The sequence below is a fragment of the Dreissena polymorpha genome, chromosome 3 (assembly GCF_020536995.1).
Source record: "Dreissena polymorpha isolate Duluth1 chromosome 3, UMN_Dpol_1.0, whole genome shotgun sequence".
NCBI lineage: Eukaryota > Metazoa > Mollusca > Bivalvia > Myida > Dreissenidae > Dreissena > Dreissena polymorpha.
This window is the reverse complement of record NC_068357.1, coordinates 109,322,171-109,349,277: the sequence shown is the minus strand read 5'-3', so window position 1 is coordinate 109,349,277 and position 27,107 is coordinate 109,322,171. Positions and strand designations below refer to the sequence as shown.

The following is a 27,107-nucleotide window of genomic DNA, read 5'->3' as shown; positions in this document are numbered from 1 at the left end:
TATTCGATTTGGTATAACTCTTGTCTAAAAAGCAACAAAATGTATATGTTTTTTAGAAGTGTTGTGGAAGTGTTGTGGCGACTGCTGTCTGTGACATTTCAAATTGGCATGCGAGAATTTGCATCACAAGGAGCTTCACACCTTAATACATGGGCCACATGACTTCGCACAGTTAAACTTAAAATTATAGTTTCGGCCAATTAAGTGCCAATTACGTGTCAATTAAGATGTGTTTGTGTAGGTCCCTGATTACGGTTTGTTTCTTTCGTATTAACCATGTATCTATAATATAATAATTCACAGAAAATGATTGCACATACGAATGATGTTATGACTACAGTAAGAATAGTTTTTTACAATATAAATAAATAAATCTTTGTTCATTCCATTCTCTTTTGCGAAGACACTTTTATTCAACGGCATTTTTTAAATATTTTTTACGAACGGTTACAATAACACGGTGCCTATACCACGTGATTTTTTAAGATCTGTGTGGGGACTAAAATGTCAACAAAAGCGCGACAAAGGTAAGATTTTTATGGATATTTTTTTAATATGTCACCATTTTGAATGGGATGAAGTGGAGAGCCCGCTCATTCATGAGAGCTTTCTATAGGTATCATGATTTTTTGAAACAAATAAGTATTTTTTCAGTAAAGTGCAAAAGTATTTTTTCAGTAAAGTGCAACCGCGCGTTTTAACGGTTAGAAAAAGGTAGGATCAGTGTGGGGACATTATTTTATTTTGATACAGAAACATCACCTCTGGTGCAATTAATCAATAAACGTTATGGGCGGAGCTTACACTAAATTATTTTGCATTCATTTTCAGGTTTATGTTATATGTTTACGAAACACAATTCAAGAAAAATATTCTTACAGCGACATGTTATATCGGGAAGTCGAATATATTCTTTGCACCCGTAAATTAATTCAGTTCAATCAGGTTTTCGCGCCTTCACGGTGTCTAGTTTACACAAAGTGCAATTAACAAATAATACGACCGGCTTACAGCGCGTGCCATCCATGGCAACGTTATTTCCCTGCGGCAATAACTCTCGAGATACACACAGGTGTCTATCATAGGTGTCAACAGCGACAAAAAAATATCGATACTGGCTATTTATGCATAACAGATAATGTGTACCCCACTGTGACATTGTGCAATTTACAACAGTTGAGCGACCGGATTTTGGAAACTTATGATAGAAGGTAACTCGCCAAAAGGGCATTTAATGGGAAAATAGAGGGGCGCTTTTTAATGGGTCAAATTTTAGAGGGGCGCGGCGCCCCTCTATTTATTGCTTGCTGGAGAACTGATTCTATGTGTTACAGAAGACCGCGTGTCAAATGAAGAAAATAATGGCAATAAATAAGAATACTAAATCTAAAATTAAAGGTCATCAGAATATTACATTACACTTTTTGGAACTTGCTTAAATCGTTAATATATACATGTATATACAATATATAGTAAGTTATATATTAATGAAAAAGTGATTGTTTTTTTAATTTAATTCGTTACTTCATTCACAACATATTATCAAATATTTAAAACAACAAGCTATATCACGGGTTGTATTTCAGATACATTAAACAATTATCATAAAAAAATATCCATTAAATACTGAGAAGTTTTAAAAACATTCGACTCGACCTCAAACAATGTTTGAATATTGTTGGATGTCAATTTTATCATATAACAGTAAATCACAGTTTCAAATCACCTAATAGATTAACTTTAAATCACAGCTTTAAAACACATAAATCAATATATAAGAGATCAACAATACTCTAAATTGTCAATAACATTAAACAATATATAAGAGCTTCTTAATTAAAAAGCAGTCAGCATAAATTAAGACAGATGCATGTTTATAGTAGCGACAGTATCGGCACACATGTTTAGTGCTTTATTGTTATAGTTTTTGCCTATTTAGATGTGTGTAGATGCTTTATCAAATACCGCATTGGCTGGCGCTGCATGACCCTCGAACTCACTAGCCGTGTCATCCTGGAAGCATTGTTTCGACGTGTACTTTGAGCAACACTTGTCGCAGATACAGTTTCATGGATGCGAATTGTGCACAACAGCTACGTTTTATGCTACCTATTGGCGTGTCTTAAACATTTTCCCACACTAAAAACATGCGTAACGCCTCTCCGTGATATCTCCTTGTAAAAAAACATCTCCCCAGAACACCGCCCCGCAACACCGGTATGGGGCTTGTCCTTTGTGTAACATGACGCATAAAGCCACTCCTTGACTGGAACTGTCGGCCACACTCAGTCCAAAGACGCGTCGTGTTTGAGTTCGATTCCATATTCGCCTGGAAAGTTTGGTTTCATATTTAAAAACATACTTTGTTTATTATTTATATCATTTACGTATTTACATTTTAACATTACCTAAAATATGTGTAGCAAAACCTAGCCAAATAAATCAACAGCTAAGGGTGACATTAAAATTTTGCCATACTATACGTATTATATAAATGCCTAAATACCAACCAACCCAACCAATTTTCACACAAGCGCACAGCATATATTTGCAACCTGTGTGAATACCGTGACTTACATAAGCTCAACAAAGATAAATATCAAATTAGAAATTCAGTTTTCCTATAAACGGGACCCCTTTTTGATCATTTCAAATCTGAAACCCATTAAGATCATGTACAATCCGGGTAATGTGTAATATTGACATTTTTCGGAATATTAGCATACATGTTAATCAAGCTTGATTGAAAATTTGAGCCAAATAAATTAAAGGGGCCTTTTCACAGATTTTGGCATTTTTTAAACTTATTCATTAAATGCTTTATATTGATTAATGTAAACATTGGATCAAAAAAGCTCCAGTAAAAAATCAAGAAAAAAATTAAAAAAAGGAAAAGAACATTGCCCGGAGCAGGTTTCGAACCAGTGACCCCTGGAGTCCTGCCAGAGTCCTGAAGTAAAAACGCTTTAGCCTACTGAGCTATTCCGCCGAGTACACATTTTTGACGTATTTTATACCTTATATAAGCAATCTTTGTAGTTTCACAAAATTTAACGACAAAAACAGAACTCTCCAAATTATTCAATCGTTTTATAATTTTTAGGTTTTAAAATCGTCAAAAGATGCATATAATGGCTATATTAGAGCATGGTTAATGTTCAGTATTACTGTTTCCTCACAAATATCATAACTAAAACGAAATCTTACGAATCTGAAACAACTTTTTTCAATTTTGTCAATTTACCAAAGCGTGAAAAGATCCCTTTAAAACTAATGGTTTTATTGCATCATTTCGTGTTTCTAAATTTATTTCAATTTATGACATCAATTGATGTTGTTTTTGGGTAGTATCTTTTATAATGTACGTTTAATATGGCTTTATTCCTCTTGTTTAATTATTTTAACCAAATGTGAAAACTTGGTTTTCTTAAATTAACCATACAAAATCCACTTCTGTCAAATCTTATTGTATTATAACCTATTTTTGAATGCTATGTCCTAATAAAAATTGTAATTGTGACATGTTATTGAACACATAATGAAAGACAATAAAAAACATAAAAGGTGTGCCATGTGAAAATGAGGCTAAATGCATTTGGAAAAATTAATTAATTTTAATAAGTAACATAATTAAATTGCAAAAATTCAATAAAAACATACATTTCCACCTTTATTAGACTGTCTGGACTGACTAATCAAGATGTCACTTGACACACATGCATTAAGGCACTATTTTCCAGCAAGGCTTATATATATATATATATATATATATATATATATATATATATATATATATATATATATATATATATATATATATATATATATATATATATATACAGTGCCCCAGATAAGCAGCGTATCTGCGTCTTTCACCCTATTAAAGTGTTTGAAAACGCAAAGAAATACAATATCATGCGTATTGAAAACGCAACTAATTTGACTTTAACGCAAATTCGTCAAATTAAATGCGTACAATACAATAGCTTCGATCGAAAATGCTTTGCTCATTTTCGGTCTCTTCAGACGAGGACGATGAACGCCAAATGGCATTTTACACCTTCAGTTAATAACGGAGTTATGGCCCTTTGTATCTTGGAAAAAAATGCTTTCTAATATAAGCTTAGAACATTATCTCCATTAACACATGAGCCAGAGCCATGAAACTTGCCATAGTTGTTCTCAATATTCTAAGGGTGCTTCACATTCACCGAACATAATCCTAGGGGCTAAGGTCAAGGTCACACATTGAGATCTTATGTCACAAATTTGATGAATTATTCTTTATTTAATCATCACTTACTATGCATCAAGAGATTCTGTAATAACTGTCCACAATTGTTCTCCATTATCTAGCTGAATTTCACATATAACATCCAGGTTGCTATGGTCTTGGTCAAAGTCACACACAAAGGTCAAAATCACACATTTTGATTACAAATGCCTTATTTGGTAAGGATTCTACCATACTAAAATTGATTGTCAAAATGTCATGATGTAATTGTTCACAATTATCAGGCAGTGCAAGGCCTATGTGTTTTTGAACAAAGTCAAGGTCACACATCAAAGGTCGCATATTTGTATAAATATTTTATTATTTAGCCATTATTTTAATATGCATCAGTGGATTCTGTAATAACCTTCCATAATTCTTCTCCATCTTCTTCCGTGCTATGTGTCATATGTAAGAATCATGTCTAGGGTTAAGGTCAAGGTTTATGTCTAGGGGTAAGGTCGACGTCACACAATATACTTCATGTAAGATGATATGATTCACAGCAAGGGTCAAGGTTACACAAATGCTTCATATAAGGTCGTACGCTAAACCCCTAATAGAAATTACAGGTTAGAGCTAGATTGTGTGCTCCAACAAGGGAAAGCATATAGTCGCTGACTTGTCCTTCCTTCTCTTATAATTTTATCTGGAGGAGGATATTGTTTTGGCGTTGTCCATCCCCTTTTATCTGGACGAGATTGTTTTGGTGTTGTCCATCCGTCAAGAAAACCTTTGTGTCCAAAAGCATATTGTAAAATTACTTTCGTGCAATTCAATGAAACTTGTTTGTACATAAATGCATTCCATTTATCAAAAAATATAGGCATAAAATGTAGTTTTAAGTTTTTAATTTTCACAAATACTAATGATACACACATGTTGGGCTCATATGTTCACCAACCATTCTTAATTTATTGTACATTTAGACTAATACCCCTTCCCCCCACTCCCTCCACGCTAAAGGCGGAGGGATATAGAATTGGCCTTGTCCGTCAGTCCGTCTGTCACAATTTTGATTTGGCGAGGGATATCAATTCAACAAGTTGATTGTTTTCACCATTTTGGGAATGAGGCCAGGTTGAATTGAATTGCGAAAATTCGCTGCGTTTTAACTATAATTGGGAAATTAGTGTTGCTGTTTCAAAAAATGCTTTGAATTGATAATATTATTATTATTATTATTACCATCAGATTATTTTTTAATAAGGTTGAACTGATATGGCTGTGGGGCAAATGAACAAAATTTTGAAATCTAAAATGAAAAAAAGAATTTTCTTTTTGTGGAAAACTTCTATTGGATTGGATTGGATTGGATTGGATTGGATTGGATTGGATTGGATTGGATTGGATTGGATTGGAAATTTTTAGGTATCATGACGAACGTTGCATAATGATGCATACTTTGTAATTATTATATAATAGTTTTATTATTTTTAGCTCATCTATTTTTTGAAAAAAAATTATGAGCTATTGTCATCACCTCGGCGTCGGCGTTGGCGTTGGCGTTGGCGTTGGCGTTGGCGTTGGCGTCGGCGTCCGGTTAAGTTTTGCGTTTAGGTCCACTTTTCTCAGAAAGTATCAATGCTATTGCATTCAAACTTGGTACACTTACTTACTATCATGAGGGGACTGGGCAGGCAAAGTTAGATAACTCTGGCGTGCATTTTGACAGAATTATGTGCCCTTTTTATACTTAAAAAATTGAAAATTTTGGTTAAGTTTTGCGTTTAGTTCCACTTTTCTCAGTAAGTATCAATGCTATTGCATTCAAACTTGGTACACTTACTTACTATCATGAGGGGACTGGGCAGGCAAATTTAGATAACTCTGGCATGCATTTTGACAGAATTATGTGCCCTTTTTATACTTAGAAAATTGACAATTTTGGTTAAGTTTTGTGTTTAGGTCCATTTTATTCCTTAAGCATTAAAGCTATTGCTTTCATACTTGCAACACTTACTAACTATCATAAGGGGACTGTGCAGGCAAAGTAATGTAACTCTGACTGGCATTTTGACAGAATTATGTGCCCTTTTTATACTTAGAAAATTGAAAATTTGATTAAGTTTTGTGTTTAGGTCCACTTTATTCCTACAGTATCAAAGCTATTGCTTTCATACTTGCAAGATTTATGAACTATCATAAGGGGACCGTGCAGGCAAAGTTATGTAACTCTGACTGGCATTTGAACGGAATTATGGGCCCTTTATACTTAGAAAATTGAAAATTTGGTTAAGATTTATGTTTTGGTCCACTTTACCCCTAAAGTATCATAGATATTGCTTTCATACTTGGAACACTCACAAACTATCATAAGGGTACAGTAAAAGGACAAGTTGCATAACTCTGGTTGTCATTGTTACGGAATTATGGCCCTTTTTTGACTTAGTAACTTTTAATATATGGTTAAATTTTGTGTTTCGATCCACTTTACTTCTTAAGTATCAAGGCTATTGCTTTCAAACTTCAAATACTTACATGCTATCATGAGGTTACTGTACCTGGCAACTTTAATTTTACTTTGACCTTTGAATGACCTTGACTCTCAAGGTCAAATTATTAAATTTTGCTAAAATTGCCATAACTTCTTTATTTATGATTAGATTTGATTGATACTTTGATGAAACTACTCTTACCTGACATACCACAATAGACTCCACCCAAACCATCCCCCGTGCCGTCCCCTCCCCCCCTCCCCCCCTCCCCCCCTCCCCCCCCCTATTTTTTTTTTTTTTTTTTTTTTTTTTTTTTAAGATCATCTCACAAATGACCACCACACCCTCACACTATACCCCCCCCCACACCCCACCCCCCCCCCTAATTTTTTTTTTTTTTTTTTTTTTTTTTTTTTAAGATCATCTCACAAATTACCACCACACCCTCACACTATACCCCCCCCATTTTTTTTTAAAAATGGTTATGTTTGAAATACCGTCCAACCATCGCACCCAAACCCCCCCCCCCATCGCCCCCCCCCAACCCCCCCCCCCCCCCCCCCCCCCGGATTTTTTTTTTTTTTTTTTTTTTTTTTTCGCTTTTTTGGAAGATAATGTAATAAATGTCCACAACCCCACACTATACACCCCTCTTCACTCCACTCCTCCCTCCTTTGTGATTGAAAATGAGAGTCCCTTCACCTTTAAAAAGAAAATAGATGAGCGGTCTGCACCCGCAAGGCGGTGCTCTTGTTTGCAAAGGCTATCACAACAATACATTATCAGAACAAAAAAGGTGTGCATATAGTGGTTTTCACAAGTATCAGTAACAGCTAGATTTAATTCACAGTAATATATAACTGTACAGCCATATTTAGCTGCTTAATGATGTATACAAGATGCATGAATCAGTCTGCTAAATTAGCACACGCCCGATCACCTGTAGCAAGTAAAATTACTGCCGGACACACTTTTGTCATCCGCTAGGCACGTAAATTACTGAAGCCAATTGATAGTTATTGAAAAAAATGTAAGTTTTTCTTTCTTTTAACATAATTATTTATCAATTTTGTGAACGAACTTGCTGGAAGTTGTGAAACAATGAAATTCTATTTACCAACATGCATCTTCTTGCGCACGTCATCATTATTTTTCACTGATGCCTTTCAGTCACATTCGGTTATAATTAATGTTTTCTCTAGAAATTAATCGAGTTGATGCTGTTTGAATCAATTATTTCATTCAAGTAATACGCTTCCGTTTTCGTTAATGTCAACAAATGTCATAAAGGCTATGCAGTTTCTAAGGTATGTTGATGGGGCTAAGCCTGGTAAAGAACTTCCAAGAATTTGATTTGCTAATAAGTTGCTATCTTCAATATTGCAAAAGGTATTGCAAAAGTTTAACCAATGTTACAGTTTTCCTGAGAATTTTTGTCTTTTACCTTGACGGATGACATAGATCTTTCACCACTGGAAATGTGCCGGTCCATGAGATACACATGCACGCCGAATATCAAGTTGCTATTTTCAATATTGCAACCCAAGGTTACATTTTTCCACAGACAGACAGACAGACAGACAGACAGACAGACAGGCCGGCCGGCCGGCCAAAAGCAATATACCCCGGATCATTTAATCCAGGGGCACAACAAGTTTGTGCTTATAAAAAATATGTTGAGCATGTGAAAATTCTTTAAGTAACTGGCCCAACTGGCATGTATCTTTTCAAAGCAAAATTTGAAGACTGATGAATGCATTAAAATCTTACTTTTTTATTGAAACATAAGAAACTGCAACAAATTAAGACCACATAATTGATGAATTTACGGGTGTCAACCTTATGATGTGTACCAAAAAAATTACACTTCGACGATGTAATTTAAATTAAAATATTATTAGTGAATAGAATAGTGATATAGTTTAAATCAAATATGCAAATATTTCCTTGGTGAAGTGTACATTTTAATATTTCATTGGTGAAGTGTACATTTTTTGTGACGATCGAAAAGTTGGCATAACTTCATAAAATATGTGGACTCAATTTTTGCAGTTTCTTGTTTTTAAATTAAAAAGTAACATTTTCATGCATTCATGCATCATTTAGCAGTTTTATATAGCTGTCACATAGATCCAGATGGGTAAGGAAGAATACAGTCAAAACCCCTCACGGACAAAAACTCTCCCTTTATTTTCATAGGGGGGCGGACAAAACCCCTCCCATGAAAAAACTGGGAAGGACAAAAACCCTCCCATGAAAAAACGGGGCGGACAAAAGCCCTCCCGCAAAGTCAATTAAACACAGACAAATGTAATTGTTTCAAACAGTGTGCATTCATTAATCCTAAAAGATTTACCGGTACCCATTGTGTGGTGTGTATTTAGCTGTGTGAAATTTTTTCTTGGGAGGGTTTTTGTCCGACCCCTATACAACTGATGGGATGGTTTTTGTCCAGAAGGTTTTTTGTCCGGCATTCGGGTAAGGGGCATGACCTTTTGGAATTGAACACATATGTAATTTTATATGTATACCATGTGATAAAAGTAGTGTTCTAGAACTTGGCACCAAATAAGGAGTCTGACAGTCAAAAGCGGTTATATAAGATATCCAACAGGGGTCATTATCCTCATACACAGCGGAATCAAAATGCCAAGTTTTGAAACAAAAGTCTAGATAATTATAAAGATGGTGCAGATGAAATTGTGGAAAGAGATTCTGATTAAATATTGTATTGTAGAGGGCAAATCAAATATTGCAGAAGGGGTCCGAGCAATATGTTACGAGCTAGGTTTTGTATTTTAACGGGAGACTCATTCGGCCTCCTCTTTTTGGTATAGGGGGGAGGGGGGTCTTATTATTTAGGGAAAGGCGATATGTGGTTATCATTCCACATTTCTGAATGGAATTCATCCATGTATCAAAATGTTCATCTCGATGATCTCAAGGTCAAGTTTGATTCTGGGTTATATGGGGTCAAAAACTAGATCACTAAGTCAAATGATAGAAAAGTTTTGTTAACACTCACATTTCAATGCCAAAACACTCATTGCTGTGACTTTGCATTTAACTAATGCAGTCTTGTTGAATAAAGCAACCAGTCATTACATTTTCAGTTAAATATTGTCTGAAAAATATTAAATTTGACTAACAGACCTTGACCAATTTTATTTTTGTAAATACTTTAGTTGCATGTACATATGATAACTCAGTTTTCTAGCAGTAAGTTTTTTCAGTCTGTGGATCAATAGCTTTCAAGCAATACATAACCTTTTTAAATTACAGGATATGATGAGTTGATCGAAAAGAGGTGCCTTCAAATGCTTGCTGTGTAACCAACAGAACAAATGGATTACCATTACAGTTTGACAATTTTATTATGGGGTAAGTGTGATGGTGTTAGTTAGCTCTTTATAAATGCTGCTGGCAAGCTGAAATTATTTGCATACTTAAGGCCTCATCAAAGTTTCAGCATAGTAACATAATTTTTGTTTTATTACATCATCGTAGTTAGTGTAGGCAAATTTGCTAAACCTAACTTTTATTGCTATGATAATTGTTGGTCGCTGGTATGCAGCCTGACAGCATCGGGTCCTGCTGTTGATTACCAAGACGTTCCTTCATGTCAGCAATTGGTGGATTTAAGACCAAAAGAGACTGTGAAAATTAGTGTTACTTTAGTTGATGAAATGTGGGCAAGGTTGTTCCCTGATCATCATGAAAATTTGTCAGAATGTTTATCTCAATGAAATGAAGGTAGAGTTTGAAAGTGGGTCATATTCTGTCAAAAAACTAGGTCACCATGTCAAATCATAGAAAAGGCCTGTTAACACTCTGGAGGTTGACGTTAGTCCACCATCTACATTTCTCAGTGTCTTAATATAACTATATTTTATGGCAGTTCTTATTATAAGAAAGGACGAAGCTGTCCAGTAACCTGGGATTGTTGGCTGCATTGCACCCCCTCTCTTCACCTTTGACACCCCACCCTTCCCCTTCAAACTCGAAGAGCCATGTTGGACTGGAGTGCACGGTGCAGGGCCTTATACCTTGCAAAACCCTTATTTAGCCCTATTCAGGGTAATACCATTCCTTGGTATAATTGTAGATTTTATTAATATTGCTATTTTTCCATCATAGCAATTTTTGTACCTTGTAATACATTAAATCTTGTTAAAATTGCTATTTTGTATAGCAAATTTCCTTATTTTTGTGTGAAACTGCTATTTTATATAGCAAATTGCATTAACAATTTCTTTATATTGCTATTTCTACATCATAGCAAACTTTGTACCTTGTATAACATCCTTGTTAAAATTGCTGTTTTTATGTCCCCCACTATAGAAGTGGGGGACATATTGTTTTTGCCCTGTCTGTTGGTTGGTTGGTTGGTTGGTTGGTTGGTTGGTTGGTTGGTTGGTTGGTTGGTTGGTTGGTTGGTCGGTCTGTTGGTCTGTTGGTTGGTTTGCGCCAACTTTAACATTTTGCAATAACTTTTGCTATATTGAATATAGCAACTTCATATTTGGCATGCATGTGTATCTCATGGAGCTGCACATTTTGAGTGGAGAAAGGTCAAGGTCATACTTCAAGGTCAGAGGTCAAATATATGTGGCCAAAATCGCTCATTTTATGAATACTTTTGCAATGTTGAAGATAGCAACTTGATATTTGGCATGCATGTGTATCTCATGGAGCTGCACATTTTGAGTGGAGAAAGGTCAAGGTCAAGGTCATGCTTCAAGGTCAGAGGTCAAATATATGTGGCCAAAATCGCTCATTTTATGAATACTTTTGCAATGTTGAAGATAACAACTTGATATTTGGCATGCATGTGTATCTCATGGAGCTGCACATTTTGAGTGGTAAAAGGTGAAGGTCATCCTTCTAGGTCAAATATATGGGTCAAAATTGCTCATGTAATGTAACTTCTGCAATATTGAAGCTAGCAATTTTATATTTGACATGCATGTGTATCTGATGGAGCTGCACATTTTGTTCTTTTCACTGCTGTTATTTCACTGCAGAAATGTCATATTTTAGCTTTAGGTATAAAAGAATATATTTTCTTTCATGATTTGTAGAATTGATATGAGACCAATTATAGTGATCGTAGCTATGAATTAATTTACATACTGTAGTCATATCATACATATATATTGTATGATTGTTGGGAAAGAATTTTATAGTAATAATAATAGATATACTTTCCAGTCATATATGTGCTGATGGTTTCTTTTAAAAATAAGTTAAATAGACTCTTTCAGGCTAGATTCATATATATTCAACACTAACAGGATGGTTCTGTCATTCTTTTTTACATAAAATGATTACAGGTACTAGAAATAGTGGGTCCATTTGCCAAAATTGGTGCTAAATACGCTTTAAGTGACAGTCCATGTTTTAAACTTTATCAAATTTTAATTCGGATACAGTTATTAAAAGTTTACTTTTTACATTTCATTTAATGGATGTTAATGTACTTTAAGATATTATATGCTAGGTAGCTTATAAATGTATTTTTTGTTAATCTACTTTATTTTCAAAGTGACTGCAGCTAGATTTCACAACCCCTGTGTTTTATCGTTATAATATAATGTCTTTAAATTAAATAAAAATGTAATTACTTCATTTCTATGAATAATTGTTGATATGTGAGCAAATGTTTATTTATCCCTTGAAAATGAGTTGTTTTATTTAATAGTCATGGCTTTATGATTTCTTAAAATATTAAATAAGTTCATTTGGAGATAAGTGACCTTTTTGCCTTTCCATAAATCGTACACTAAATGCCTTTTTCACTGTCCGTATATTTACACAACGGTTGGCAAAAGAGTATGATTTATATCTGATAATAAAACTAATTAACATAAACATCTGTTGCATTTTATTTTATTATTGTTTTTGGAATGTCAGAAACACATAGACCCCTATTTTTGAGACACTTTGACCCCTGTTGTGTTTTTTTAGACACTTTGACACATGCTTTTTTTTATATATGTAACATAATTATTCTTATTGGAATTGATTTGTGTGATGAATAAAGGATATGCATTATGTTACACAGTCATGAGTGTTATACTTGATCATATGAAAATACTTTTTCAAATGAGAGAGAATAGATATGAAATATATCAGTTATTAACATTTTGATCATTAATTGAGAAAATTACCAAACCAAAAACAATTTCTAAAAAGAATCTATAAGTAAACAGTAAACATGAAATCTGGTAAATCTGGTATCAAAGAAATAAAGATGTCTAAAAAGGCGTTTGTTTGTCTCTCGCTGCTTATCTTATTAGGGTTCCACTTAGTAGCACAAAGTAATTAATATAACTATACATTGCAAATTTTAGTGTTAATAAATATCTAATTTCTCATGGACTTTCTAAGTTCATGTATTGCTGAATTTAAAAAATAATAATCACAGCCCAAAATTAAAAATTAATTGCTTATATAGTGTTTGGATTCAGGGGTCCAAGTGTCTTGATTAAAATAAACAGGATTCTATGTGTCGTCAACAAAAATATTGAAAATAGGGGTAGAAGTGTCAATGGGTCGAAGGGTCTTCTAAAATGGGTAGGGGTCAAAGTGTCAAGGGGTCGAAGGGTCTTGCTACCTTGTTTATCAACTAAACTGACACCAAAAATAAAATGAAATCATGATTACAATTTATTAATTTCATATTTTGTACAATTTTAGATAATCAGAAGCGTTACAATCAATGAACATGTTGGGAGTGTACCTGTTGGTTAATGCTTTATAGGTTTTTGAATAGACATTTCATATGAACGAACCTTTATGATAATTCTGGGTATTTATTTGAAAATGAAAATTTTAAGATTTTAGTGCACATTCATAATCAATTTTATGTCTAGATACTAAATTTAAAAGAAAATCCTCAGAAGAACTTTTATATAACATCTTATTGTAATCTTCAATTTTATGTTTTCAAAATATGTAATCTCACTTTAAAAAATATAGATCTACAATCATGATTTGGCAGTTTTAGAGATAACTAACATTGAACATAATTATTATTATTTTTTTTACCAAATTATGAGAATATCGACTGCTTACAAATAGATATTGTGCATATTTATTGACCTGGCGTGGTGGTATTAACCTCTGGCTCATGCAAATAATAATTATCATGAAATACAACAAAAACTCACCAAATATATGGGCATAAGAAGTTGTATTGGTGTCATATGCTTTTAATAATTATTGTGTTTGAAAAAAGTGATTTTTCAAATTTGGAAAAAATAATATTTTAACATTATACTGGGTATTTTACAGATCATGTCGGAGACTACACAGACTGTTACAGACAACGCCACAGAGCAAGTCCGGGGTGTCCTAACAGATACAGCAGCCGGTAAGTAATCCAAATAATTTGAATTCTTTAGACTTGAGTACAAAAATAGATTATTAACTAACCTGGCTTTATATTCCGCCGCAGCATCTGCGATGCGGTGGCATATAGTGTTTGTCTGTTTGTCCGTCTGTTTGTTTGTCCGTCCCACATTTTAAAAATTCTTTTCAAAAACCACTAAGCTAATGTAAACCAAACTTGACAGGAATTTCCTTCTGTGGCCCTCTACCAAAATTGTCAAAACAAATCCATTCTGATGACCAAGATGGCAACCAGAGCTAAAAATAAAAAAAAAACATTGTAAATATATACTTCTGTGACCATTGTTTCAATCTTCAGGATATTTGGTCACAATGTTTATTTTGATGATCTTACGGTCAAGTTAGAATCTTGGTCATGTTGGGTTAAAAACATGGTCGCTAGATCAAATAATAGATAAACCTTGTTAACACTCTAGTTGCCATATTTAAATCAACATGATCTTTGGCCAACATGTTTATATGGGTGATCTGAAGGTCAACTTTGAATTTGGGTCATTTGGTCAAATAATTGGAAAACCTTGTAAAGACCCTCATGGCCACAGTTTTGCTTCAATCTCCATGACATCTCTGATATTGGGTAAAAAAAAAAAGATTTTTAAGTGAAGTTCGAACATTGGGTCAAAAACTAGGTCAATATGTCAAATAATAGACAAATGTTGTGAACATTATAGTGGCTGTATTTTTGCTTCAATCATCATGATCTTTGGTCGAATTGTTTATCCCTCACTAAAATAATGCCAAAACAAATGCAGTCTTGTTGAAACTGAAACAAGGTTGGCTATTAAGTGCATTGTATGTTGTCTGTGCATGTGTCAGCATTTTGATGTAAGCTTTCTGCAAGGCACACTTTTTGTAAAACTAGGTATATAAGTTAAATTGTACAAATACTTTGTAAACACTAAATAGGTTAATATTTTTAGCTTATCTAGTTGGAGAATACGAAGGGTCATGTACTTGTGTGCTGTTGGCGTTACACTCAGGTGTAGCGCAACTTTTTCAAGTACTCCTTATATCTTCAATACTGCTTAATATATTGTGTTGAACATTTTTGTCAACGTTTTTCCTGATTATATGAAAGTTAGTCAGAATGTTTATATCAGTGAAATGTAGGTCAAATTTTAAAGTGGGTCATGTTCTGTCAAAAAACTTGGTCACCAGGTCATTTTCTCAAATCCTAGAAAAAAGTCTGTTGATGTAGGAGCATACATTTTCTGAGCATGTCTTCATACTTGGAATTTGTTTGGCAGATTTGTAATATCTAAGACATAATTATATTAGGTTTTTTTTCAATATTGCTGATTTATCAAAGACACTGTTTGGAAAATTGTCACTTTCCAGGTTTTTTTTCCCTTCTTTGTGACCCGCCGAAAATCGGCCCTTTCCCCTCTTATTTTTTTCCCCTCAGCTGGTAAATTTCCCAATAGATTTCATTTTCCCCTCCCAATTTTTATATATTTTTTTTAACCTTAAAATATATAAGTTGACCTGATCCAGTGTAGAAAATAGAAAAATATTGCATAATGAAATGATATGTTGCCTTGATTTCTTTTTAAAAACAGAAAAACATGTTAAATTGACTTTCCTTATTTTCCCATAACTCCGGTCCGCGCAATTAGTTTCCCCAAAATCCCGCGTTTCGCACGATTGTTTTTCCCTCAAAAAAGGCCAGGCACTTTCCCCAAAATTAGATAAAAAAACATACTTTCAGTAAAATTGAATAAAATAGGGTATGTAAGTTGTATTTATGTAAAGTGATACTATGGACATTTTTAGCTCGACTATTATATAAGAAATAAATATAGTGGAGCTATCCTACTCACCCCGGCGTCAGCGTTAGCGTGCAAATGTTAAAGTTTGCGTACTACCCCAAAAATGTGAATGTCCATTGACATTTTGCTTTAATATTTTGCATACTTATTAACCAACATGACCCCAACCTGTAAACAAGACTGACAACTGTTTCAAGCATTTTGACATAATTATTGCCCCTTTTTACTTAGAATATGCATATTATTGATAAATCTATGTTAAAGTTTGCGTACTTACCCAAATATTACCTATGTCTTTTGACATATTGCTTTTATATTTTGCATACTTGTTTACCACACTTACCTGAATACCACAATTGATCCCACTCAAACAATACCCCAAGCCCCAACCCAGAGTCCCTGCCCCCCCCCCCCCCCCCCCCTCCTCCCACCTCCCCCCTCCCAATTTTTTTAGCTCATCTATTTTTTGAAAAAAAATTATGAGCTATTGTCATCACCTTGGCGTCGGCGTCGGCGTCGGCGTTGGCGTTGGCGTCGGCGTCCAGTTAAGTTTTGCGTTTAGGTCCACTTTTCTCAGAAAGTATCAATGCTATTGCATTCAAACTTGGTACACTTACTTACTATCATGAGGGGACTGGGCAGGCAAAGTTAGATAACTCTGGCGTGCATTTTGACAGAATTATGTGCCCTTTTTATACTTAAAAAATTGAAAATTTTGGTTAAGTTTTGCGTTTAGTTCCACTTTTCTCAGTAAGTATCAATGCTATTGCATTCAAACTTGGTACACTTACTTACTATCATGAGGGGACTGGGCAGGCAAAGTTAGATAACTCTGGCATGCATTTTGACAGAATTATGTGCCCTTTTTATACTTAGAAAATTGACAATTTTGGTTAAGTTTTGTGTTTAGGTCCATTTTATTCCTTAAGCATCAAAGCTATTGCTTTCATACTTGCAGCACTTACTAACTATCATAAGGGGACTGTGCAGGCAAAGTAATGTAACTCTGACTGGCATTTTGACAGAATTATGTGCCCTTTTTATACTTAGAAAATTGAAAATTTGATTAAGTTTTGTGTTTAGGTCCACTTTATTCCTACAGTATCAAAGCTATTGCTTTTATAATTGCAAGATTTATGAACTATCATAAGGGGACCGTGCAGGCAAAGTTATGTAACTCTGACTGGCATTTGGACGGAATTATGGGCCCTTTATACTTAGAAAATTGAAAATTTGGTTAAGATTTATGTTTTGGTCCACTTTACCCCTAAAGAATCATAGATATTGCTTTCATACTTGGAACACTCACAAACTATCATAAGGGTACAGTAAAAGGACAAGTTGCATAACTCTGGTTGTCATTGTTACGGAATTATGGCCCTTTTTTGACTTAGTAACTTTTAATATATGGTTAAATTTTGTGTTTCGATCCACTTTACTTCTTAAGTATCAAGGCTATTGCTTTCAAACTTCAAATACTTACATGCTATCATGAGGTTACTGTACCTGGCAACTTGAATTTTACTTTGACCTTTGAATGACCTTGACTCTCAAGGTCAAATTATTAAATTTTGCTAAAATTGCCATAACTTCTTTATTTATGATTAGATTTGATTGATACTTTGATGAAACTTCTCTTACCTGACATACCACAATAGACTCCACCCAAACCATCCCCCTTGCCCTCCCCCCCCCCCTCCCTCCTCCCCCCCCTCCTCCCTCCCCCCCCCCTATTTTTTTTTTTTTTTTTTTTTTTTTTAAGATCATCTCACAAATGACCACCACACCCTCACACTATACCCCCCCCCCCCACCCCCCCACCCCCCCCCCCAATTTTTTTTTTGATTTTTTTTTTTTTTTTTTTTTTAAGATCATCTCACAAATTACCACCACACCCTCACACTATCCCCCCCCCCCCCATTTTTTTTTTTAAACGGTTATGTTTGAAATACCGTCCAACTATCGCAAACCCCCCCCCCCCCCCCATCGCCCCCCCCCCCCCCCCCGCGATTTTTTTTTTTTTTTTTTCGCTTTTTTGGAAGATAATGTAATAAATGTCCACAACCCCACACTATACACCCCTCTTCACTCCACTCCTCCCTCCATTGTGATTGAAAATGAGAGTCCCTTCACCTTTAAAAAGAAATAGATGAGCGGTCTGCACCCGCAAGGCGGTGCTCTTGTTTTTCTTTTATTTTTGATAGATCATCTATTAAATGACCACACCCCCACATTATACCCCCGTTTCAACCCCCCCCCCTACCCCCCAAAAAATAAATTTATCCTTTTTTTATTTTTGAATGATCGTCTAATAAATAACCACACCCCACATTATATTCCCTTCATAACCCCCTATAATTTCTTGTAATTTATATTTCAGCCGATCTGTTCAGAAGACACCTGAGTAGCGCCATGAGTCAGGTGTCTGACTTCAGCCGTCAGACCTTGGTTCAGCATGGACAAGAGCTGATATCTGTGCTTCCTACCCTAGCGAGACCTCAAAGATCTGTGACACCCGCGCGACCAAGGAGAGCCCCGATCCTCCGACAACCCACAGGTGACAGACGAAGATCCACCATTGTAAGGTTCAAGGCCTGTGCGCTCGACCACCCGCTCTACACATCAACAGCAACAGTGAATCACACAGAGTTGTTAACCAAAGGTCTGGGTAGGCAACCAGACACCACCTTCTCCCTTCGGTCTACTGGGACACAGTCTGACCTGAGAAACAAGATCATTGAGTTGTATCCTATTCTCCACACTATACCTTTTGAGTTGATGGTGGGTCAGGCACGATGCAAGTTGGAGTTGATTCCAAGGGAAAAGTCTCTTCAAGAGCTGAAAGCAGATACCAAATTGTGTGGCTTTGTAAGACTCTGGGTCCTACCAGACTACCATATTGGTTCCCAGATAACTGCTCCTACATCATCCGCCTCAATGCCAACCGTCACGCTTACACCAGCCATCCTGTCAACACCAGCAGTCAGGAATACGCCAGCCATCCCATCAACGCCAGCCATCATGACTACGCTAACCCATCAATGCCAGCTGTCACGACTATGCCAGACATTCCGTCAACACCAGCCGACACGACTTTGCAAGCCATCCCGTCAATGCCAGCCATCATGTCAACGCCAGCCATCCTGTCAACGCCAGCCATCCTTACTAAACCAGCTATTGAGATTGACTATGATTTACAGATTGACGTTCCAGAAATTCAGGTTGGTTTGGTTTGAAGTACAAACTGATCCATATAATGTATGCCAAGCTAAAATCTGGCGTAATAATAATTAATATTACACAAGAGGTCACATTTACTTCCTGATTTTAATGAAAATTGGTCGTTTATCAATGAATTCTAGGCTGATTTTGTAAATGGGTCATATTTGATTAAAAAATAAATAAATTAGGTCACTAGTTCCAATCATATAAGTCACTAGGTCAGATCATAAAAGTCTGCTTGCATTTTGCTCATATCTTCCGTTGATCCTGTTGGATAGTTGTTTTAGATAAGCGATTCAATGCCTTCATTATCTGTGAATGCTGCTTTGATAATCTCTTGCATTTAGTGTAAAATAGGCATGATTGTGTATAACAACAACAACAATATGGCTTACACAACATCAATATGTTCCTTCTTTGCACAATCATATGAATAACAGGGGGCCATAAATCAGCATAGTACCAAGCACTGTTTAAGTAAAGCGTATCGTTGATGGCACTGCACGTGTTAACAAAAATTGATATCTCCATACAAAATCTGTAAATTTACAAATAAGTTGCACAAAAATAATATGGGGTATAATATTAGAAATAGGATACACCACTTCAGACCTAATGGCCTTTAAGTGACCTCCCAGTCAGCCACAAACATATAGCAGACCTGAGTGTTTTGGATTGGTCCCCTATAAGTATGGGCAGACTGGTCCTCACTATAAGGCCATAACACCCTAAGTATAGACTATTTCTTAACAAACATATTTCTTTTACAGAATGCACAGAGTGATTCCCTATATGAACCAGCTGGGACACCCAAGGTTCTCTTTCGACGTCAACAGACTGTCTTTGACATAGCCAGGTAAGTGATCTGTACTAAAGTGTTTTGAAAAATGGCTCATTTGCTTATAAAGATCCTTTTTTCTTAAGCTACAATTTCTCTTAAAGAATGTATGTTCTATAGACGTTTATGAAAAAGTAAAATATTTTTTTTATATTTGACTTGAAGCAAAGAAAGAAGCAAAAGTCATGTGGTATTGCCACACTGTAACATAAATAATTAATATCTTGATGAGCAGTTACCAGCCTCCTGACAGTGCACTTAACAGTTACTGTTAGTTACACATTGGTTATTAGGTTATTGTTTAATAACCAACAGTGGTCAGATGGCATGTGATCTTACTCTTTGATTTTATGTCAAGAATTATGAAAACAAGCTTTCATGTAATACTTTAAGTATTAAAAAATTGACCTTTCCCTCACAGAGACATGGACCAGCCTGATGACCTGACAGCCAACCAGTCATCAGCCGTTCTGAATGAGTTCATCGCTGCTGTTCAAACAGCACAAGCCATTCTGTAAGAGCATATGATTTTTGATGTGCATGATATATTATGCATTATATCTTAAATAATCTTTATGTTTGAAATGACGTGTTTTGATTAAAGACATTGTTTTAAAATTCATGATTTTTCTATGGGGCTTCTTCTGCTTTCTTTTCATATCCTTGTTATAGAATAAACACTATTTCAAAAGAAAGCAGATTAATTTTATTCATGTATGAGCTACTACGCAAATGGACAGACCAAGCCAGAATTTAAACTAGGGATGGCAAAATTATTTCATATTCGATTGAATGGTCAGTATTCTAATAACAGAATTGATATGAGCATATTCGCAATTAGGTCAAACGTTATTGCCCTAATATGTAATGACCTGCGAGCTGCTTACTAATTGGCACCCTAAAAAATTTGGGATTAACGTGTTTGCTGTGAAGTTCTTTGTGTCAAACTGATAACACAGCCCGTATCAGCATTGATTGCACAATGCAATATACACACACTAAGAAAGGCCCCGAACTGTTGTTTGTCAATTGGGTGCCAATTAACGGCTTTAATTGACTGGTGAATAATAATTAAGTTTTTGTTATCACAGTATGAACAGCAATTAAAATGTGTGAGGGTTTCAATTGACCAGGGAATAATAATTTAGTCTCTATGATAACAGACATATGTAAATTACTCAAATTTCTCAAATGATATAAATTTTTGTTAGAAAACTTCAGAACAATTATTTTGTGATAAGGGTTATAATTTAAGTCTGAAATGCCACCAGCCGGTTCAGAAGTTTGGAAATACTTTACACGGTCTGTTGATAAGAAGACCGCTACTTGTTATGTGTGTAAAGTAGTTTTACATATCCCCTGTCTACAACACATCTGTGGAACCATGTCACTGTTAATCCTTCTATTTTTGCCCATTTACAGTATCGATCATAGCCGATAGCGAAACAATTATTTGATAGCAGCGTTAATAAACAGATGGGGGTAGTTTTATAAATGGTCAATTGATTAAATATCTGATTTGTTGTATTTTGAAATTTACCAGACCTTGTAAAAATAGAAATTGCTATTTTGATCAAAATGTAAAGTTATTTGATATTTTGAATATGATTTAAGTAAAAAGCATGTTTCTGCAGCCGTGTAACAGATACTGCCAGAGAGCTGCTCCAACAACTAGCCAGTACGTGCATCACCGGTCCCATTACAGACCCTATGCTCCTGGAGGTGAGACGAAACCATGTCATGAAAGACGCCCTAGTCACCATACAGTACTCACAAGATGACCTCAGCAGCAAACTCCAGATCAACTTCATCGGTGAGGCGGGTGTTGATCTTGGTGGTCTCCGTCCCCTATTGATTTTCAGGACACTAGGTCAAAGGTCAAGGTCACAGTGACAAAAATCGTATTCACACAATGGCTGCTACTACAACTTATAGCCCATATGGGGGGCATGCATGTTTTACAAACAGCCCTTGTTATTGTAGTATTCTTTGTATATATCCTATAGAACAGTTTTGTTGTTGGCATGTAAATAATGCATAAAATATCAAGCTGTCATTGAAAGTCAAAAGTTAAATAGAAATGGCGCTGCAGAGGCCGACGTGTATCCCCACGCCGAATGTTTGACCTAGGTGTGCCCCAGGGTTGGTAATGGGGCCATGCATAGCTGAGATTGACCGTATTGTCATAAGAGAAGTTCATCATCAATTAGAAGTGAATTGGTGTAGAAATGAAGAAGTTATAGTAAAAGGCAATTTTGGGTGGGTGTGACATATGTGGGCAGGGCGCCCCAGGGTTGGTAATTGTGCCATGCATAGTTGAGATTGACCGTATGGTCATAAGAGAAGTTCAGTATCAATTTGAAGTGAATCGGTGTAGAAATGAAGAAATTATAGTAAAAGGCCATTTTGGGCGGGTGTGGTCTATGTGGGCGGGGCCCCAGGGTTGGTAATGGGGCCATGCATAGTTGAGATTGACCGTATTGTCATAAGAGAGGTTCAGTATCAATTTGAAGTGAATCGGTGTAGAAATGAAGAAATTATAGTAAAAGGCAATTTTGGGTGGGTGTGGTCTATGTGGGCGGGGCGCCCCAGGGTTGGTAATGGGGCCATGCATAGTTGAGATTGACTGTATTGTCATAAGAGAAGTTCAATATCAATTTGAAGTGAATCGGTGTAGAAATGAAGAAATTATAGTAAAGACAATTTTGGGTGGGTGTGGTCTATGTGGGCGGGGCCCCAGGGTTGGTTATGGGGCCATGCATAGTTGAGATTGACCCTAATGTCATAAGAGAAGTTCAGTATCAATTTGAAGTGAATCCGTGTAGAAATGAAAAAATTATAGTAAATGGAATTTTTTGGTGGGTGTGGCCTATGTGGGCGGGCGCCCCAGGGTTGGGATTGGGGCCATGCATAGTTGAGATTGACCCTAATGTCATAACAAAAGTTCAGTATCAATTTGAAGTGAATCCGTGTAGAAATGAAAAAATTATAGTAAATGGAAATTTTTGGTGGGTGTGGCCTATGTGGGCGGGGCGCCCCAGGGTTGGGAATGGGGCCATGCATGGTTGAGATTGACCGTATTGTCATAAGAGAGGTCCAGTATCAATTTGAAGTGAATCGGTGTAGAAATAATGAAGTAAATGTAAAATAACCTAAAAAAATGAGTGATAATTTATGACGCGGCCCCACCCCAACCGCTATAACTTTTGACCCAGGGGTCAGATCAAAATTCCAAATAGTGCAGGGTCGCACATATGCTCATAGCTACCATGTGTGTAAGTTTCAAGGTTCTAGTGCTTTTAGTGTAGGAGGAGATAGTGGCCAGGACGGACGGACAGACAGACAGACGGACGGACGGCGGAGATAACCACAATATCCCCACCTTTTTTTCAAAAAGCGTGGGGATAAAAATCCATAAAAGTGTAATGCAAGAAATACTGAACTCAAATTCAGTTTACAAATTAAAGTATGTGTCACATTATTAATGAAATTATATTGCTTGGCCTGTTGATTTAGTTTTTTTTCTGGTCATATTGGATTAAATAATGTACACATTATTGTTAATGTAGAATACCTTGTAAACCGGTGCTTATGGGCGTGAGTGGCGATGCATTCTCCATAACCACACATGAACAGACCCTATCAAAGGTTATCTGTTATCTCCCTCATCTGTTATTAATTCTATTTCTTGGATGCATTTTGTGCTACGAACGGGGACATTTTCAGAAATTATAGACAACTATGATGAGTAAATGCCCTTATTTGTATTCAAATTTATTATTCGTTTTTGGTGTTTCAGGTTCTCCTGGGCGCCTCACATTCAGGAAGAACTATGTGGAGCTTGAGAAAAACACCTTTTTCTACCTTGGCCAGCTGGTGACTCTCTAAGATGGTCCAGGTCTGCCTGTGTTTGCTGACTGTGTGGTCAAGAAGATCCTCGACATCAGAACCAATGGTGTGAATCCAAATGACCTCAATCCAGAGATGGTAGCAACACTTGTAAAGGTAAATATTATAATATGTGTTAAAGACCTATGATGCTTGCATATCTGACTGAGAATTCCACTGCCTACATTCATGCTGGGAAAACCTGTCTGGCACAGGGGGATGGAGGATGACTCGTAAGCAATTAAAACATTAAAATTACATCACAACATTGTTTTCGACATTAATGTCTTGGTGTTTTGTCACTTTCTCTTAATGATGTCATAATACCACGCTTCTAAGAATATGTGTCCATAATAAAAACTATTTAAAATATTCCATTTCAGCTGTAAATCATTTCATTTTACTACTTGTTAAATAATTATGCAAGAAAAAATATCATTAGTTGTAGACTCAGACAAGAATTTCCAGGCCTCGAGTATCTGTTTTTGCGGGAACTCAGCAAGCAGTTGTACCGACAAAAACAAATACTTTCGGACTGGAAATTTAAATCCTGAACTACAACCAGTGACAAAAATGTATAAAATGTAATGAAAAACCCTGAGCAATGTTAAACAGTTTACTAACCTCACACACCCTAGCCAAATAGCAAATATTATTTGCATGAGTAGTAGAAATATAGCTGAACATAATTTGATAAATAGAGGATAACAATTTGAAGTAGTCAATTCTTGATGAAAATTTATTTGTTTGTGCTGAAATGAGTTAAATGCAGTCCATCTGAGTCAAGATTTTTGTAAAATAGATCATAAGATAAAGACGTATAATTTCAGATGACACATGCCTCATCAGACAGAGAGTTACAAGAGCTGTATTTCAGCATTTACGACCAGCGAGAGGCAGCAGGCTTCATGCTCCTGTGTAACTCATTCAAAAAAGACCACATCCCCCTCCTGCAGTCCGCCCTTGTGAGCAACATGGTCCTGGATTGCAGAGATGAACTGGACCAGTTCATTGAAGGTAATGGATATAAGTATTATATTGAGTAACAAAGCTCCTCTAAATGTAATGTTTTTGTAAGCTGGCTAGTCAATAGATGATTGATTTTAATTCAAATTAAACACACATTTGTACAAGTGAATTTCAATTAAACATAAATAATGAAATTGGTGCTGGTAAAAACCTAAAAGCTTTCATGTTTTAATCAAACATTTTTATGTCCTCCACTATAGTAGTGGGGGACATATTGTTTTTGCCCGGTCTGTTGGTCTGTCTGTTGGTCTGTTTGCGCCAACTTTAACATTTTGCAATAACTTTTGCTATATTGAAGATAGCAACTTCATATTTGGCATGCATGTGTATCTCATGAAGCTGCACATTTTGAGTGGTGAAAGGTCAAGGTCATCCTTCAAGGTCAGAGGTCAAATATATGTGGCCAAAATCGCTCATTTTATGAATACTTTTGCAATATTGAAGATAGCAACTTGATATTCGGCATGCATGTGTATCTCATGGAGCTGCACATTTTGAGTGGTGAAAGGTCAAGGTCAAGGTCATCCTACAAGGTCAAACATCATATAGGGGGACATTGTGTTTCACAAACACATCTTGTTAATCAAACATTTTGATTAAACATTACGCAACTAAAAATTGCATAATATTCATTACTGGGTCGGTTTAAAGTCCATGCTTTTTATGAATCAACTGCAAATGTCTAGACACTATGTGTTATTAAACATGTAACTGTGTGATTGACATGTCTAGACACTATGTGTTATTAAACATGTAACTGTGTGATTGACAGCTCTATAAAATGACTGTAAGTAGCATTAAATCAATTTGATATTATCATTCCAGGTCTACGAACTCACAATGTGCTGACATTGGTGAGGGAGGAGAAGCTGTGCTGTCTCTTAGCGGTGGGAAGCCTCCAGTCACCGCTGCTGATGAAAGAGGTCTGCTTAACTTCAAGTACCGTCAGGATATCAACCGGGAGGCTGACCAGGAAACTGGCCAGCTGTTTGTAAGATTTATTCAGGCGACGAAGGGTGATTGGGCCACTGTCAACGGGATTACCCTGAAGCCACATGATGTCCTCATGTGGACGACGGGATCATCAGAAATCCCAGCTGTGGGTTTCCACAAGCTCATTGACATAGAGTTTGGGTTGGAGGAAAGGGTTAACACATGTGCACTATGTGTAACTCTCAAGCATCTGACGCCGATGGTTGAGGACCCTGTGTTGTATTTCAGTGAGCGTTTAATTAACTCATCAACATTTGGTGCTATATGACATGTCTATATGTTATGGAGACTGTCAACTGTGTTGTATTTTTAGCTATCCTAAAGTTTGATAACTTTTGCAATATTGAAGAAAGCAACTTCATATTTGGCATGCATGTGTATCTCACGGAGCTGCACATTTTTAGTGGTGAAAAGTCAAGGTCATTCTTCAAGGTCAAAGATCATTGTATTTTTCTTTCCTAAAACTTTAACCTTCATTAAAGTTTGGTCATAACTTTTTGAATATTGAAGATAGCAACTTGATATTTGACATGCATTTGTATCTCATGGAGCTTCACATTTTGAGTGGTGAAAGGTCAAGGTCATCCTTAAAGGTCAAATTAATGGCTTCAAAGCGGGGATATAGGGGGCATTGCGTTTTTGACAAACACATCTTTTGTTTAACATTCAGCATGGTGTCCACTCTCTAATTCTAGTAGTTTTCATCCGCTCTTCTTCACACTTGGTAAGAAGTTGTATCTAGATGATGTGTAGCCCAAGTTCAAACATGGGCCATGCCAGGGCAAAAACTAGGTCAGGGAGTCACCTAGTGCCTTTTAAACATTGAGCATGGTGTCTGCTATTTTTTGTGAAGGTAACATGCAAAATATTCTAAGTCAATGCAGCATGAAACTATTTTACTTGTGTATACTTTAAATTGAATACTGCTTAAAATGAGTAGTATATGAGCAATACAAACAAACTCATTTTGTTTATACTTTTGCACTTTATTAATTTCATACACTGTGTTCAGGAGAAAGGCTGTAAAATGAAAATACTAGGAATTTTGCCAAGGGTGTGGATTATAGTCTTCCTTCGGCGCCCAGCGCTCAAAACATCGTCCACACGGACTGTGATGGAAATCCTCTGCATCCGACTTCCACCGTAAAAATCCATGTCCTCCAGCCTCTATCTCTGCATACATCTGCCAGATCCTGGTATTTGGCTTTCTTCAGCTCATATGCCTCCTCGATCCTCTCCTCCAT

The 27,107-nt window shown here is 36.0% G+C and overlaps 2 protein-coding genes across 5 annotated transcripts; both read left to right on the top strand.

Moving 5' to 3' along the window:
• Window positions 1–237: 237 nt before the first annotated feature.
• LOC127872484 (uncharacterized) lies at window positions 238–23,841 on the top strand. Its single transcript, XM_052415816.1, has 8 exons — window positions 238–527; window positions 9,994–10,092; window positions 14,008–14,086; window positions 18,287–19,114; window positions 19,886–19,971; window positions 20,375–20,467; window positions 21,588–21,766; window positions 23,753–23,841. The coding sequence occupies exons 4-8, from the start codon at window positions 18,689–18,691 to the stop codon at window positions 23,839–23,841; spliced, it is 873 nt and encodes a 290-aa protein (XP_052271776.1). The 5' UTR covers window positions 238–527; window positions 9,994–10,092; window positions 14,008–14,086; window positions 18,287–18,688.
• LOC127870976 (uncharacterized) lies at window positions 23,835–26,836 on the top strand. 4 transcript variants are annotated; one of them, XR_008045023.1, is made up of 4 exons: window positions 23,842–23,908; window positions 24,672–24,858; window positions 25,696–26,282; window positions 26,444–26,462. XR_008045023.1 is itself a non-coding variant. In XM_052413590.1 (3 exons), the coding sequence occupies exons 1-3, from the start codon at window positions 23,938–23,940 to the stop codon at window positions 25,863–25,865; spliced, it is 360 nt and encodes a 119-aa protein (XP_052269550.1). In that variant the 5' UTR covers window positions 23,835–23,937; the 3' UTR covers window positions 25,866–26,836. The 4 variants fall into 4 exon arrangements, 3 of the variants coding, with proteins under 3 accessions (XP_052269550.1, XP_052269549.1, XP_052269548.1); XM_052413590.1 differs by having other exon boundaries at window positions 23,835–23,940; window positions 25,696–26,836; XM_052413589.1 differs by having other exon boundaries at window positions 23,841–23,958; window positions 25,696–26,836.
• The last annotated feature ends 271 nt before the right edge of the window (window positions 26,837–27,107 follow it).

Excerpts from the sequence above, each read along its gene's own strand:
- LOC127872484 (XM_052415816.1), top strand. The coding sequence starts at position 18,689 with ATGCAAGTTGGAGTTGATTCCAAGGGAAAAGTCTCTTCAAGAGCTGAA. Across the intron at positions 19,972-20,374 it reads ACTGTCTTTGACATAGCCAG|AGACATGGACCAGCCTGATG; the intron begins GTAAGTGATCTG and ends TTTCCCTCACAG. Across the intron at positions 21,767-23,752 it reads ACTCCAGATCAACTTCATCG|GTTCTCCTGGGCGCCTCACA; the intron begins GTGAGGCGGGTG and ends TTGGTGTTTCAG.
- LOC127870976 (XM_052413588.1), top strand. The coding sequence starts at position 23,843 with ATGGTCCAGGTCTGCCTGTGTTTGCTGACTGTGTGGTCAAGAAGATCC. Across the intron at positions 23,909-24,671 it reads CCTCGACATCAGAACCAATG|ATGACACATGCCTCATCAGA; the intron begins GTGTGAATCCAA and ends GTATAATTTCAG. Across the intron at positions 24,859-25,695 it reads ACTGGACCAGTTCATTGAAG|GTCTACGAACTCACAATGTG; the intron begins GTAATGGATATA and ends TTATCATTCCAG.